Raw genomic sequence first — 17734 nt, 5'->3', positions numbered from 1 at the left:
AAAAGGAGAAGGAAATAAAATCACTTCTGCACTATAAATTTGTGGCTTGGATTCATATTTTTACTTAGAGATGTGTTACCTAATAATCTCATATACATATGTACACTCACCTTTATTCTATATGTTCTTAAATTAAATATATTTTAGAAACATTTATTATGAATTTACTTTCATGACAGGATCTAAAGAAAGTCTCTCAGATTTCTTTGATATTTTAAAAGATCTCAAAAGACTTAAAGTTACCGAGAAAAACAAAGGAGAGAAAAACAAATATAGACAAAACTCAATAAATTAGAGTTACTTTTACCCCACATTATGCATTTAATTGGCCAAGCCTTCTTCAGTGCTCCCAAAATGTTTAAACATTACACAAACATCATTCTAGAAAGACTCTCCGTACTTCACTCTCATCTCAAATAAACAGTGATTATACATTAAAAACTGAGATTAGGAAACCCCGTGTACTCAAATATTCACGATTTATAGATCTACATGACAGTAAGAATAAGACAGGAGACTAAAGAGAACCACAAATTATTTCTGAGCAAAGCAGAGAAAAATTATATAAGATACCAATTTCTTTGCTGCAGGCAAATGGCCTGTAACTTTGGCTATTAACAACCTCTGACAAACCAGATGGGATCAGGGCCATTCAGAGGCATTTTAAAGGAGTTTTAAACACAGCTAGAGATCCTAGTTTTGACAGGAAAAGACTAAAAAAGAGTATGAATGACATTCTACTTTTCTACACTTTTCAGAGGAACTACTGTAATCACTGGGATTTGCATGATGAGGTCTAGAAATACTAATAAATGGCTAGACACAAAAAAGAGTTTTGGTAAACTAGTTTTATATAAGGCAAATAGCTATACAAAAATTAATTTTCTCCACGTGTCATGATTAGGCATAGAAAGTTCAGCTCTAAGCATATTTAAAAACACAGATCAAATTGAAAATTTTGCAAGTTTCCAAGAAATGTACAAATTCCAATTAAATAGAAATTCTCTGCAAAGCAAAAATATCACTCTAAATATATGTATCCAGCAGGTGTTTAAGGCCCTGGTTTACCCACCAGTTGCTTTGACTCTACAGGCTGGAAGAGCAATGTTCACCAGGGGAGGCTGAGGCACAGGGGCACCATGTGTCCGAGGCACGGGAGCAGCTGGAGGTGGGGAAGTGGCCTGAGGAATAACAACTGGAAGAATGAAGTCATATACTGCCACCTAAAGGAAAAAAAAAATTGTGGTCACTTTCCCAAAAAAATCATAGGTACCTCTTGAACCATCTGAGTAGTTTACTATTTTGGCAGAATTATTGCAATTTTGGACCTGCTCATGATATTGGGTGTTAATTTATTAGAACTCAGCTCTCTAAGTAAGCAGTGCCTAGGTATTTTCTTACCCCCATTCTGGAAAAGCTGTATGACCAAAAGTATCAGGGTTATCAGCAGAGCTACAGACAAGGTTTCTGGTAAATCATAGTGTTGTGTTCCACTCCTGCCATTCTCATGAGTGAAAAAAGACTGGAGCCATGGCCCAGATGTGAGAAAAGAGGAGGGAAAACAAAGCTACATAAATTATGGAAGCCTTTCTCAAAGGCTGAAGAGCAGAGGTCAACCATTACAGTACACCCAGCATAAACAAAATGGGCTCTGAGATCAAAGCTGAAACATGAGTTAAAATTGAGAAACCTTGGGGAAAAAATTAGTCTTAAAACCTTTGTCATTAAATGCCACTGAATTCTAGGAGTCTAAATTCCAGTGATTTTGATCCTCGTTTTATCTCTGCTATCACATTCCCAAGTGGGGTTTAGAACTTAAAAGATGGTGTTTTGTACAGAATCCTCTTCTTTGACAGAATGTGCATTATAAAGCCCACATGTATTTCAAAACGCACTTTCAAAGAGATATTTCTTGCCTCTTGCTGTGTCTTTCCAAGGACCAACATCCTAAGGTAGCATGGTCTCCAGAAAAAAGGCATGGATAACCTTAAGAAAGGTAATGGAAAAAAACCCCAAAACTTCTGCACTAAAACCACTGTTCGAGTCCTTCAAATTCTGTTTTCACCTTGAAGGCCACTGAAATCTCCAAAAAGGAATTAGACCTATAAAATCTTCATGCTGCTTAGCAAAAGCAGTAACACCAGCTATATAAGGATGTTATGAATCATTTAAAAGCTTTCAAAAACCACAGAAAATAATGCGTCATTCTTCACTTTCACATCTGTGGTAGCAAGTGGAATATATAAATGACAGGAAAGAAAACCAAAGTTGTCCTAAGCCAGGGCATGAGGCACATATCCAGCTGTAACACCTACTGAGAAGCAAGCACACGGCACTGGGAGTGTTTGGCATTCTAGCAGGGTCTGTGACACACAATTACACACTCCTGGAGAGGGAGGTGTGTGCTGAGCCTTGTGGAACATTTTCTTTTGTGCTTAGCTCAAGGAAAGCAGGAAATGAGGGCAAGATTTGCCACAAGATTACCACAGTCCCTTGTTTTATATTGATACTTCAAATCTAATAATGATTAGATTTTATAACATATAACTGGCTTTTCAAAATTAACATTTAATATGTTTAGTAACTAATCCTCAAGATAAGTCATAAAAAAAATTGAGTGAAAATCTCCTGATTTGATTTTGATTTATATACTCTTCTATTTTTATCACCTCAAGTCATCCACATAAAATACTTCATCAAGCTACATCTTCAAAATAGATGTAACAAAACTAAGCTTTTCAAGTTTGGTGAGATTAAAATGTTTAGTCTATTATAGATATAATGACAGCACTGGCTGTGCAAAGGAGTGCAGTCTAGCGCTGCAATTGTTCTTCATCAATGCTGGTACATTTAGGTCAGAAACCAAAAGATGGAATCCCTTTATCCCTCTCCCAAAGCAGCAAATCAAAACCTGTTTTTCATCCCAACTATCAGGAAAATTTGGTTTTGTCTTACTATACAACAAGGGTTTTTTTTTCTAAGAACTGGCAAACAAAAGCAAATACGTGAAAGACACTCAATTTACTACCTGTAGATCATGATGTTTATTGAAAACCTACTTTTGCTATGAAGTACAATGGTGCAAATTCAGAGCCAACATAACTCATAGAAATGTATTTATATAATTGAGAACAAATCATAGATCTTTTATTTTATTCATACATTAACTGCACATTATGTAAACTACATTACACATGAAAAATCCTGTAAAAATTCTATATAAGTAGAAATCATAATTCATACACATACACATTGCTGAAACAGAATTAAAAATTCATTTCAGTTATTAGGACTTCAACTTGCGAGTAGAGTCATTATGTTTCTTTCTATAAATATTAAAAAAACCTCTTTATGATTAACATTTCATTTTTCAAACTCCGAACAGAAAATTTCCTCTTTTGCAAGATTACACACTTAAAAAACTAATTACAATATTTTAAAAATAAATCCTTGGACTATTAATGGACTTATACTTGCTTTTTAGATAATTTATGAATACTTTATAGTTACTTATGTATTGAGATATTTTCCTGAAGCTGCATTTAACTTCACACACCAATGAACATGGGAAGGGCAGGAAGGAAGCAGCCTAGAGAGAGTTCTTTCACAAAAATTCCTCTTGGTTAATATCATTATAAGAAACATTTTTCCTATCCTGATGTACACTGCTTATGCACATTGATTGGAAAGGAGCCATCATCTACAAAGTGAGCATCTTAGAATTAAAATACTTCAAAAGAAGCTTTAAAAAGTCAGGTGAGACAAAGGAGCTTTTTGTTCTGTGTTCACATGGAACACCTCCAAAGGATGCCAGAAAAAGGATGCTTGATTGGGCTGCCACCAGAAGTTAACAACTCTTTAAATAAAAATAACATTCCTGTAAACTTTTATTTAGATGGCATTTTAAAATACCTTCAATTTTTTTTTGCTAGAATTAATAAACAAATAGAATTTATCTTAAAGATTCTGTCAGATTAAGAAAGCTCTGCTACCAAAACTCATTTGAATTTATGAAATAGGTTTGATATGAAGAGTTTGGTAGCTCTGAGCTCAACACTTGGGAGCAAACATGGCTGAGTGGCTTCCTGTCTTAGCCCTAAATACCTGGTATAAGACAAGAAACAAAAGCGGGGAAAACCGCCCCATCAAACATGACAAGTAAAATAGTATTTTATATAAAACTGATGGATAAAAAAATAAACTGAAGCACAATTGTCAGGTGGTAATCTGAGAGCAGAAAAAAATACTGTTATTTTCAAAAAACACTTTCAAAGCAGTTACTTCATTTCTATCTTTAGGCAATAATATATCTTAGAAAGAATAAAATATAATTCTCTAATTATTATTCTAATGGAGCATATATTCCCAAGGTTGAATACAAATTTCGCTAATTCAGAAACCATAGTGTGTTTAGCACAAAGAATATGTGACATCTCTCCAAAATTGCAGTACTTCCACAGTACAGCTTCACAGGGAATTGCACATAAATCAACAAGCTAATTTATTACTTGAAATTACATTAAGACATCTGTAAAAGATAATAATACTCTTGTACTTATCATATAATGCCATGCAGATTGTTCAAGTATCTTGAAGCATTTGTGTAAAGGTTGACTTTAAAGTTTCTTTATTCATACCTCTAAAACATAAATTCAGCAGTGATACAAGGAGACAAAATGTAACACATGTTAGAAAAAATCAGTTTGATTCAAATTTAAACCTAACTGCAAAGCCAAGGGTTTATGTCCTGCAACTGAATCCAATATACACTCCCAGCCTTCCCTCAAATTTAACAGGAGCTTTTCCTTAAAACATACTGAAATCTTTAACTCTCCAGGTTTATATCACAGATAAGCAGCTTCCACAATGAATAATGTAACTGCTGTTCAAAGCAATCATTCAAAGCACTGCAATAAAATTAAATCTTTCCTTTGTATATAGTCAGAGATGATGCACCAACAATACCCTGTAATTCCACAGCTGCAGATTTTCCACAGAATTCACTTCTTACACCACAAATATGTTCTATCATTTAAAAGGACAAAAAAAACCATCAAAACACCTGTCACCTCCCTACAACAAGCTTAAGCAATAAGCTCTGACAGGTGTGACTTGCTCTATTTATCTCAATCAAAGGCACTCGAAGGCTTCATTATTACACAGCTGTGTATTTTGTCCTTTTTCCAAGATGCTGGAATTTGTTATTTTCCAGCAGGGTAAAAAAAAAAGTCATTTTGAAGCACTACACTCCTGCACTTTACTTTCCTTTGTTTACTTTCCCCAGGATACCCTCAGGACCTCTGTGAGCAGGGGGATCATCCTGGCTGGAGAAACACACAGAGAGAGACAGACAGACAGATATACATACTGCTTTCACTGACAGCTGTGACTTTCACAGCCACCAAACACTAAGGTTAAACTCTCTGCAGTGAGGTGCAGAGCCCTGTCACCTCCAACACCTTCAGAGACACTGGAATAACAGGAAGGCACAGCTACACTGTGTCTGAGCAGCATCCCAGCCTTATCTATAATTCATGGCTTCCATTTTCTCACTCAGAATACTGAAGGAATTGGCTCAACATTTTTTAAGGTTTATTTTTAAGCATGCCAAGACACTTCATCTCTAAGAGACTCTCTTGATGTCCCATGTATTAATACATACTATATTTTAGTGAGAATTGTAGCTGTTCTCCAAAGTTCCTGTATGTGTACTACATTTGTTAAGCTGAAGGGTTTTTTAGCAGAATTCAAGACTGCATTCAAGACTAAATTACTTGGAACCTTACATTAATAATTCAAGTAGCTTTAATAAATTTTTTAAGTACATTAAAATAACTTCATGCTTTTTTGTTTTTAGCAGTGCTCCTGAATTATTTTTACTTTTCCTTAGTCCTAGTATCCCCTTTGTTAAAGAAAACATCAATATAGCGGGGGTTTGTTGGTATATAGGGTAGGGTTGTCAGTAATGACTACAACAGCAGGAAGTTCTAGTAAAACCAGAAGGCAGACAGAAAAGAATGTGACCCGATGGGATACAGAAGGTTTGTAGCAGCTGGGATGTAAGCTGGGGAAGAGCAGTTGTCAGAAAAACAGAGATGAGATCAGAGAAACAGCTGTTCAAGTGCAGAGAGGCAGGAAACAGCACTTGCAACTGTGAAACCTGAACAGGGGAAGATCAACATCTAGAGATTAGAGGTTTGGGGGGTTTTTTCAAAACTGGAAAATCAGGAAAGAAATCTGGTGAAAAAATGGGGACTATAGATGAGGTAGAATAATAAAGAATTCAGATCCAAAGGAAAATGTTTTAAGAATCAGTAACTACTGAGAGTTTCTGATCACAATAAGAGATGCTGGTACTTGGACCACTTTCTTAATAGAACTATGCTTTTATTAGTAGTGTACTTTGCAGGAGCTAAATGAAAGAAATGTTCCAGCATCTTGGGGGCTACATATACTTCCAGATGCTGCCTGTAGTCAATGCCATATTGGGCAATTTCATTTAACATCAGTCAGTGCTCTTGGGGCCCAGCCAGCTGTGACGGTGCTGCACCAACTCAAGGGTGCTCAGCTGTGAGTACCAGTGGGTTGGAATCTGGGAGGGTCCTTGGGAATGTCTTGCCCAGCAATGAGCTGCTCCTGACAGGCAGGAACACACTGGAAGCAGAAGGGAAGCACTGGTTGCCTCCAGCTTACCCAGCACCAAGGAAAAAGGGAGACAGAAGGACTCTGAGCACACAGGGAGAAGGGAAACTGAAGTAAAAACATTTAATTAAAGCAACACTTATCAGTTGGCTCTGAGGTATAAGAGGCCCCAAGAAAGTTTCCTTTTTGAAATTTTTATTTCCTTGGTTCTGAAGGAAGTTAATTCTGTTTGCCAAAAATTATTCTTAAAATTTGAAAAACACTTAAACCTGGAGTCTGAAAAATTGAAAAAGGATCACATCAGAAAATAGTAAAATAAAATCAATAGATGCAATATATTCTACAACCTTTTTTTCTTTGCTGTGGTTTTTTGTTCGGTTGTTTGGTTGGGTTCCTTTGAGAAGAGCCATTATAAAATAGATCCAGTCAAATTTAAGAATTACTGTTTTTCCCAATTTATACCACAATTAAAGCAGATTTCCAACTGGCATAACCCTGTCTGCAGTTAAGCCAGTGTACACCAGTATCAAATGACAGTTGGACATGCTCATAAATAATGAACAGCAATACTGAACATCATGTTCAGGTGACAAGCTAAATTAAACATACAGAGCAAGCTACTATTTCAGCACTCTTCAGAAATATTAATTTTTTAGTCACTTCAATTTACAGCAGTGTCAGTAGCAACATTTCTACTTTTAATCCATCCTGCAACTTGACATGGAAAGGATATAGGAATAGAGCTCAAATGTTACAATGGGTAACAGAGTTCTGCTCATTTCCATTCCTTTTTTTGGATTTTCTTTCCAAGTGGAACTGTCCCACTTCTTTCCTTAACGATGGCAACCCATGGGAAAAGTGTGCAGCTGAAGTGTTATCAATCCTGATTAGAGTAATTATTTTACTTGCTTTATTAACATTATTCCTATCAGTATGGTAAGTCTCTACTCTTAATTCTTGCTCAGCTTGTGGCCTGCAATACCATACACACAGATTACTCCAACAGCATTATCTGCTCCTATATTCCCATTATTGACCCTTCCTACTTAAAGGAAAATGCCAGCATTTTCCTTTGCTGAGTTTCTCCAGTTTGATTATGGGTCACTCATGATATTCTGTAGGTACCATTTTGCAAAAAATTAGAAACTTTCCTGACACTGTATCCAGTCTAATTCTGACTACCTTGCCCATAAGAGTTGCATTAGAAATGTCAAGATACTTAAAAAGATATGAAAACTATTCTTTTTCCCTTGAGTCAAAGCCTGCCACTTTACAGATGGAATTTTTTTATGAACCTACTGACTCATATTCTGTCAGGAAAAATCATTTCAGAGTAGTGTATGTGCTATAAACTCATTCCAATATCTTCCATGTGTACACAGAAGAAAATCACATTACCAGACACAGACTGTAATATGCAAATATTATTTGAATGATGCTTTGAACAAAAGAATTCCATTTTATACTGCCAGGAAGGCTGAGGTGGGAGGTGGATGGAGATGGAAAAAGAATACTCCTGACCCTTCCAAGATGCATAATCTGTGTTATTCATTTCTTTTTCTAGCAAATTCATTTCTTTTTCTGTAAAAGTGCATATAATGCAACAGGTTTACATGTTGCAGAAGTGATCCCCAGCTGCTTGTTCTGAAGCTGGTTCATGATATCAAAGACTAAGTTCTCTTGCAGTTCATTCTGCTCCAAATATGTGGAAACCCCAAACCTTCAACTTCCAAAGCATTTTTCAATGGGGTTGGATTTAAAATTCACTAGAGCACGCTCTATTGACAGTTACTGCCAATAAAATGCTAATTTTCAAGTGTAAAACTAACTCTTAAAGTCTCATATCTTCAATTTTTTTGCTCCAAATAGCTCAACCACAAAGCAACTTTGCCAATCTTTATGACACATAAAACTTATCTACTTCTGCAGTTTCTTGGTCATCTGGGAAATTAGGCAAGAACATCTGCAAAAAGAAGGAGGCTGCTGGTTTGTTGAATGATTTAATGACTGTGTGGTAGGACATTTCAGCTCTAGTTTACACCATTTTTAAGTCATTGAGAAAGTGTGTTTTCTTCACGTATGCAAACATTTAAAGTTATATAGAGGTTATTTCAGAACTTGTTTTCTTAATTATTGGATTACTAATTATAAAACTATTGCACACACTAAAATGTCCATCTAAAGTCTCTATTCTCCTACCATAGGAATATCACAGAGCATGACTTTAATTAACTTAATCACCACTATTCCATAAACCTACCTGTTTTGGCATCAAGGTCAAGAAGCATTGCAAAGACGACCCTTCCTCTAAGTTAATTGAATACAAATAAGGCTTTGAACAAGAACGGTCAATCACTGCCAAACAAAATTAATAATCAAATTACAGATGGCATTGCATGAAATATCAACCTTATAATAGTTGTAGTATTTCAAAGTGATCTCCAGCATAAAGTATCTACATCTTTGTATGGTAAGCATTTCTCACAAAGGTACAATGGGATATAGTATCTCTCATAAGGACTCTGGAGGTAATTTGGGCAGTATTAATCACCAGCAATTTTCATGGAACTTATTCATTTGGGAGAACACAATACTTCAGACAAAAAAAACCCAAAACAACATTGTCATTTACCTTTGAATAAAAGCGTTATGCTAATATAGTTAATTACATAATGAACTATTACCACAGGGACAAAAATAGTTGGCTGTAACTGGTTTTTTTTTTTTTAATTACTTTTAGGCACAATCTACATTTCAGAGATTTACCAATAAGGCTTGCTTCATTTTTCACACTTCCATGTTCAATTTTAAGGCACTGGCAGAAGCACAGGTTTCCAGCAAAGTTAATATTCCTTCGAAATCAGTAGCCACTATGGAACACCAGGATGATTATTCATCCAGTACTCACCATTTGAGTACTGAACCTGACTGGATGTCACATGACTGCTTTCAAGCACAAACTCTATCCAGAGATCATGTGCAATGAGTCTGATCCCATGCTGGCTGCTTGGCTGTTGTAGAGTCTCACAGTCCTTTTCCAAGTTAAGATGACTGACTAGGAGCCCTCACCTTCCCTTCCCTTCCCTTTGAAGCACACCGCAGAGTAAGAAAACTCCTCTGATTTTGGGAGATCATTTTTTTGCATCATCTACATATAGTTCAACATACAGATACAACTAAATTTTATAATACTGTCTTGCAAAAGAAAGAGTCTTGATTTCCTTAGTTTGCAGCTTTGCTTATATGGCCTCTTGTCCCTGCAAAACTCTCTTGTGAATAATGATGGTGGAACATCCAAGGAGATGCGATGACTGAAGAAGGAAAGCCATGAGCAACAATGTGCAGGATAAAAATGTGCACTAGTTCTACCAAGAAAAAAAGAATAGCACTACAATTCCACATATTGCCCAATAACATCCTGAGCTGGGCATTCATGCAGAGCAGAGGCCCTGTCATTAACCTGCAGACACCCTGTCCCTTTGGGAAAAAGAAGAGTCTGAACCCTTACACTGATGATGAATTAACCAAAGGGTTAATTGTCAAAAAGTGGCCATGAGTCCACAAATAGGAAATTCATACAATTGTTCGGCTTTGTTTGTTTGTTTTTATCATTTCATTTTAACTGGTGAGAGGGTATTCAAACTTTTTTATTATATCTTAGAAAATATGCAGGGAAAAAATTGGGGGGGAAAAAAAACCTACAGGAAACCTGCCATTTTGCAAATATACTTATTTTTGTCAAATGTCATCTTATAAGCAAAGCAAAATGTCTCCTTAATTTATATAAAGCAACACTTTAAAAATAATTGCTTTAGGTTTTCTTATATCAGAAAATTTGGCTACCAGAAATAGTCTGACAGATTTTCTCGCAGCATTATCCGTTCTTTATTTAATGAAAATTCTGATATAGCAAAAGAAAATACCTGAATTGTCTTCAGCATTCAATTTAAAATCCTCATACTTAGAAAAATCAAACTCCACTCTGGTAAAAGATTGTCCTTTGTTCCTCAGCAAAAAAGGAATTGATTTTGTACCACCAATATAAACATCATCATATTCAAATAGTCCCTGTAAGTTTAAAGAAAAAAAAAAAAACGGGTCAAAGCACTGTGAAGTCAAATTTATAATTGAAGATAATGTGAAAAAAAATAATTGTGCAAGATTCACAATTTATAACACAATAAAAGTATTGGTTAATCAATAGTCTCACACAACCCATATCTTTAAAATCGTTCCAGGACATAAAACACAAGAGTTTAGAATTTAATATCAAGTCCAGTTACACCATCAGAAAAGTTTTCATCATTCAGTAAATAGATCAGTGACTTCCTTTTCCCTTTACTGCATTTTTTGCTATAACTACCTTAAGAAATCCTCTCCCTTTCAACATACTTATTCCAGATTGTCAAGTTCAAAAACTAAAGCCATCAGCAATCATTTAGTGCAACTGTTATATGTACATTTGGGTTTTAATATCTCTTCCTAAGTTGTTCTCTTTGATAATTTTCTTGGGAAAAATATGAAGTAGAGAGGAGCCACTTTGACATCTAGAGAAAGAAAAATACTTAATCAATCTTACAAATTGCTAAAATTTCTTCACACTTACCACATTAATTTCTATTTCAGCGATCCCTGAAAATCCATCAACCCTAAGCGTGAGTTGTGCTGCATTCCGCACTGCTACCTAAGTGAAGAGACAACACCAGGACTGTGGGCAAGGTCCCTGTAACACAGCTAGCTCACCAAATCTGTCATAATTACATGAAAAAAAGTTTAACACAAAAAAACCAAACCAACTCTACCCCACAGATACCGAGCAGAGAGAGTCAGTCTAAATTGCAACGAAAATACAAAAATAACTCTGCCCTTATAATATAATGCATTTTTGCTGTGGAAATATGAAGAGATAAAGTAAATGCCTTCAGTTTCTAGAACATATCTATACAGATTCCAGTGACATGTGGCTTCAAATCATGCCTTTGTGGCATACCACATCGGAGACAGATATAGCTAGATAGATACAGTTGTTAATTAAAAACGCAGAACAAAACCAAAACCAAACAAACAAAAAAAAAAACACAACCCAAAGTTGTGACAAAAAACCAATGACCAGTCTTCCTCACTTCTGCAGACAAAATAATGTTGTAGCAGGCTGCATTACTCGAATGAAAAGGTTTTTTCCAACAGGGGAAAGCTGGATTCAGTAGCTGTGAGGATTGGAATGTGTATCACAACACACACTGCTCGACAGAGGTGCTGGTACAAGGTAGACACTATTGTTCTGGGGAATATTAAATCTGTTGTAAAAATGTGAAAAATAAATTAATACTAGGTTTAACAAGCATAATATATGCAGCCCCAGAAGATAGTGTACCCAGGATCAGAGTCAGAAAAGTTCAGGCCCTTGATAGCATCCTTTTTCCCGATTTCATTTATCTCAGGAAGCCGGCATGCAGAAAACAAAAAATGTTACATGTTTATTGCACACCCACTACCAAAGAAAATCTATTAGTAGATCCATCTCTGAGAAAACCACAAAAAGAAGTCAAGAAACTAAAGACACTAGCGTATTCCAATCCTGCCTCTCTATAGATTACAAAAACTGCAGGTATGTCTACATTATCTCGTAAAGAACAATCACACATTACTTCCAACAGTTTGTTGGTGGTATAATATGAATCAGCTCAAACTGAGAGACTACTTTGATACTTTTGAGCAGGACTGAGACCAAAAAAACCACAATAGGTTACAGCAGTAATGATCTGCTGCAAGAAAACCTTATTCTTAAAAAGCATTAGAACACTGGAAATAAAATCCAAAAGATGCATGAATGTACACACATAAACACAAAGGATAACACTCAAAAGACAAAGTTCTTCCAGTTTTGAATACCTCCACTTTTTTATCAAAACTCATGTATGCACTTGGAGTGAGAGAGATGTTGAGATCAGCAAGGCCTCCCACAGGTACCACTCCTTGAGAGGGGGTAATTTTCATTCCAGGCAGTGGGTTTGAATTGAGAACCTTCACAAACACAAACAAGAAACATATTGAAAAAGGTGTTTGCATTCATTTGTTTTGGGTGTTGTTGTTTTATTTATACCAATATATCTATCAAAGATTTTACATTCTTACAAGGAGAACCTTCATAGCATATAATGCTAACTTGGACTTAGAAGTTTGGGGGAAAATGCAAGTAAACAAAATAAAGTAACAGATTTCTAAATATAACTGTCAGTCTACTGTGAAATAATTTTTGCTACAAATCAGAAACTTGGCATTCTGGGGTTTGGGTTGTTTTCATTAAGTTACTAAAATTAAGACTTGCTATCTAGCAAGTCTTCAAAATATTCTACAAAACTTTTTTTTCAGTGACAAATAAATTCATCACTTCTTTTTTGGCATTCACAGTAAGATGGGACACAGAGCCCCATTTCTGTATAGCTCAGTAATAATATTAGAAGTAAATATTCAGTTTACCCACAGTTAGCAAAGACAAAAAAGAATTTATTCTCTTCTAATGCACTTCAAACAGATAGCTTTTTCAAGTACAGCTACACAAGTGATAATGACCAAGACCAACCAGGCATGTCTTTGCTTAAGAGTTAAAAGGGCTGGTTAAAAAGGCTGGGTTAAAAAGGCTGGGTACATTTGTTTATGTTACTGACTATGCTGATTTTATTCTTTCAGGCCCATCCTCCAAGACTATAGTACTACTTGTTATTCAATGCTCAGTTGATAAAAAGAGAAATAGGGTACAAATCAAAATAAATTAAACATGTTTCTCAGTACTGTAATAATGCAGTAACAAAAACTCTGAGGATTTTAATGAAAATTATTTTCCTTCACGACATACAGCAATTATCCTCTGATCAGCAAAACTAATGAGGTTAGGTTTCCTACTAATTTGTGTATTATGTCTTTACCCACTCTGGCATCCATCTCATCCCTTCTCTAATTCATTGCCCCTCTTCCCCCTAGATATTGGTTTTAGCAAAGTCATCACATGTGCTGTGACTCGTCTGGGTCCCTGCATGCACTGACTGGCAGCATGGGTAGGATGAGCAGCCAGTTTGCTCTGTCCTGTTTCTCAATGCAGGAAAACAACCAAGCTGTAACTGCTTTTCTGTAGGGTACCCCAATATGGGGCTCTGCCCTCACCCCTGGCTCTCATGAAACTGCCAGAATGATTTGGTCATCACCACTTGGCTTGTTTGTTGGCCCATCTACCCATCAGTGCAAATTTGACAGAGGGATAGAATTCCTACAGACATAAATATTGTTTCTCCAGAAAACATCACAAAAACCTAAATAGGTGCATATTTAATAACTGAAAACACAAAACCATAACATGATCTGGTAAAATTAATTCCCTTCTGCTCCCCAACCCAAGGAATTAAGTGTGCTAGACATCATTTTCTCTTACTTGGAAGTATGCATGGTTGTGTCCTCTGTTTAGAAGAGTGGCTGTCTTACAAGTAGTGAAACCCACTGGAATGTGACTGAAGGATACACTTTGAATCATAAACTGAACTCTAGTAGTACCAAGCTATTAAAAAAAAAAAAAAAGAGAGAGAGATAAAACAAGCAAACCAAATAACGTATTCCGAAGTACAAATAAATAATTCAGCCTAATTTTTTTATTACCTAATGGGCTAGTATAGTTGTGCAAATACAAAAATTGGAAGTATTCAAACAGAAAAACACAGTTTAAATGTGAGACAAGATTTACTCAATGTACTGAACTAATCTAGACTCAAACTGAACAGACTCACAGGCCCACAGATATTTCTGGACTAATTTCAAGATCAATAAAAATATTTTAATTAAATTTAATTTAACAGCACAAACTCCATTAATTCCAAATGTGTGATCAGGACAAGATATTTCAGAGATATTAATAGCAGTAGAAATGCAAATATTCTAATTTAAACACATCCTGGTTTACATATGGCAAACTTCCAAGGCTTCAAAAGAAGAGGAAGAAAAGAAAAATAGCTGCTGGGAAAAAAAAACAAAAACATAAATGGGCTCATCAAAAGAAAGGGAAAATTTTTCTTGGCTCCCAATGAAAGTTCTAGAACATTTAGCCAGTAGAATAGAGTGAAAAAAAAAAAAAAAGTCTTTCTTCTTCATACTCTCTGGTATGCAATGTAAGACAACAAATGACTAACCAAAGCTGAATGCCACTGTTTAGAAGACTATCCAGAACTTTGCTTCTCAAATACCATGTTCAAATAACAACGCAAAATTAAATTAGAGCCTGTTGTTACCCTGAAACTCTGAAGCATACCTTCCCACGCACACCTAGATTCTTATCCCTTTAATAAATAATATATATCTAAAAAGCTGTCATCGAATGTCTCAACCTTTGTTTAGTCAAATTAAGCAAGCCAAGCACAATAATTGCCCCACAATATATAAGGACCACTACACTGTGATGCCAAAGGAAGAACATCATCAAAAGCAAGAAAAAGGTAAATTGTCTTTGCTTTGTTTTCTCCTTCGTGTCTCTGGAGCATATTCTTTAGTTAAACATGTTAAGTAAAAGCTATATGAAATTAAAATATTTTAATACAAAACCAGATTATATTGGAAATATAATTAAGGCATTACATGTTTAAAAAAATCCACACATTTTCTTCTCTAAAGCTGCTGCATGAATTGTTACCTTTGCAAAACATTTCAAGTTAATTGAACTTCCTTTGTGCACACACAAGGTGAATTCTCCTTCTTTTGGAGTATAGAACCCTGGATGCCAAACAACTTCACACTCCAGATCACTATAGGCCTCCACAAACCCTAAATATATGCACATAATTTATATGTTATAGCATACACATGTACAATTGTCAAATTACATTGCATAATTAGAAATAACATAGGCACAAAAAAGTGAAATGACCTTCTACTACTGAATGTAAACCTACATTTCTTAGGTGTTGAACAGTCGGATGAATTAAGTAAATTTAGGTTTTGGATTCTCATGACAATTGCATAATCTATTTATTAGTATTTTGCAGTCAAAAACACTCAAAGTTTACTGGTATTTTTAGCCATTACTCTAATTAATAGTCAAAATTAAAAACAAAAGTAAAAGAACACACTATCCTTCTTGCATAATAGCAACTTTCTGAAAGATCATATACACTTTTTTGCTTGCAACTGAGTCTGAATTTGTATTACCAGAAATATCTTTTCTCAAGAATCAGAGCACACCAAATCAATTGCAATTCAGTTAGCTCTTTAATAACGGTGCTCCAACAAACTCCTGCAGAATACTATTTTTCAACGGAAAGAGGGTGAAAGCTACACACACATCTAACAAATACTGATCCATAATGCAAATGCAAACTAATCCCAGATTGAATTCCATTTATGTTACGTAACCTTCATCAGCTTTTTAGCAGCTTCATTCAGTGCTTTTGGAAAATTTCCTATCCTGATGAGCTGTATGATATTGCTGCCCCACTCTTGAAATGACAGCAATCTGTGCAGAGATAAATGTTTACACGAGCACTGCTGGCTGGACATGGAAGCAGGGAGCTGGACTGAGAATGCATTCAGGCCAGGGCTTACACAGAGAATGCTGCTGTGGTGCTAAGCTGTGATCTGATACTGCTTTTGGGACACACATATATTGACAGAAATCTAAAAATACCGTTTATAGCATCAGCTAAATGTTTGTCTTATTTAATGCTGTTGACATATAAGATACATACACACACTGTATTTGCATAGCATACCTCTGGTTGGCTTTATAGTAAATGCAGATTTTCTATCTCCAGCTACAGGTCTCCAAGTAAAGGCAGCAGGATGGTTTCTGGGATTGCATAGCCGGACAGTTCTTCTAAACTCTGTTCCTGCTAGGCAGCCAGGAACAGGAGTCAAAATCAGTTCCCTTGTAGACAGCTGAAGTTCAATAGGCATTGCATTTGCAACTACCAGCACATGCCCAAGGTGTTGGTTGTTTATTTTGTAACTGAAAGATCTGTAACATAAAAATATATATCTGTCAATATTTTTATGGATTTATTATGTTGCAGTCAGAGTAAAATTTACATGAAATATAATCATTAGCAAGAAAATACTTAACAACTGAGTGTGACCACACAGTTAAGGCTGACAAGAGAAAAGTTTGCAATTGTTTTGCATACTGCTTAAATCATGTTAGAAGTGAAGATCTACCTAAAGGATGATCAATCTCACACAGTCATTTTAACAACATTAGAAAGCAGAGAGTTCATTCCAGCAGGCTAGAAAACAGCTTCCTTATACATTTTCCCATGAACTACATCAAAAGACTTGAGCATGGATGCAAGTGATGCAACACTAGGCTGGAAAGAGAACAGTATTTTCCATAAAAATTTCTCTTAGCAAATACACTGTAATAGCAAACTTTTTCCCTGATGCACCTGTAGCTATAAAGGCTTTCCACAGGACAGATTTTTGTTTGTGGTTTAAAAAAAAACAAGAAACAGTACTGTACTAGAAAAATTTTGCAACATAAAGCTGCATTGATTATTGCAATGTCACCATAAATGAGTGTACACCATTAGCAATAATCAAGACTACACTTTAAAATCAGCCAGGTGATTTTTTTTTTTTTAATTTTTCTACTGCCAAGAAAATGTGTAAATCCAGACAAATATAAAAAGCCTTACCGTTTAAACATTCCAACAGTGTTTGTCTCAAATACAATTGGAATATGAGTTTTTGTAAGAGGAGGCACCACCTGAGACAATGGAGATGTCTCCTGCAATTCCACAACCTCAATCTCAATTTGTATCCATATATGAACTGACAAGTTATTGATGATGTGCAGCTCTTTGGTTGTTGTAGAATACACACAAACATCACCAAAATCTATAGTAGAAGGACCTGAAATATATAAGAAATAAGATCCTCTACACTAAAAAGTAAAAGCTAATGTAAGGAAACATAACTGCTAAAATACTATGATCAAAACATTTTAGTTCTTCAAATTACAAACTTAGTCAGCTGCAAAAGCGTGTAGTGGAACAAATTCTCACTAAAATCTGGAAGTAAATATCATTCATATTCTGTGAATATATTCAGTAGAACAAGTCAA

At 35.4% G+C, this 17734-nt stretch overlaps 1 protein-coding gene across 1 annotated transcript in view; it reads right to left on the bottom strand.

Annotated features, from left to right (window-relative positions):
• The window catches only part of CFAP47 (cilia and flagella associated protein 47), a 278872-nt gene that overhangs the window by 243679 nt on the left and 17459 nt on the right, over nt 1-17734 (bottom strand). Inside the window, exons 14-22 of the mRNA XM_017733531.1 lie at nt 17307-17523; nt 16389-16633; nt 15314-15444; nt 14069-14191; nt 12535-12666; nt 11249-11326; nt 10566-10710; nt 8903-8997; nt 1073-1223 (exon numbers count right to left, since the gene is read on the bottom strand). Of these exons, the coding sequence (XP_017589020.1) occupies nt 1073-1223; nt 8903-8997; nt 10566-10710; nt 11249-11326; nt 12535-12666; nt 14069-14191; nt 15314-15444; nt 16389-16633; nt 17307-17523 (1317 nt within the window). The remainder of the gene's footprint in view (nt 1-1072; nt 1224-8902; nt 8998-10565; nt 10711-11248; nt 11327-12534; nt 12667-14068; nt 14192-15313; nt 15445-16388; nt 16634-17306; nt 17524-17734) is intronic.

Source organism: Corvus brachyrhynchos, unplaced genomic scaffold (genome assembly GCF_000691975.1).
Source record: "Corvus brachyrhynchos isolate BGI_N302 unplaced genomic scaffold, ASM69197v1 scaffold34, whole genome shotgun sequence".
NCBI lineage: Eukaryota > Metazoa > Chordata > Aves > Passeriformes > Corvidae > Corvus > Corvus brachyrhynchos.
This window is presented reverse-complemented; position numbering and strand designations above follow the sequence as displayed.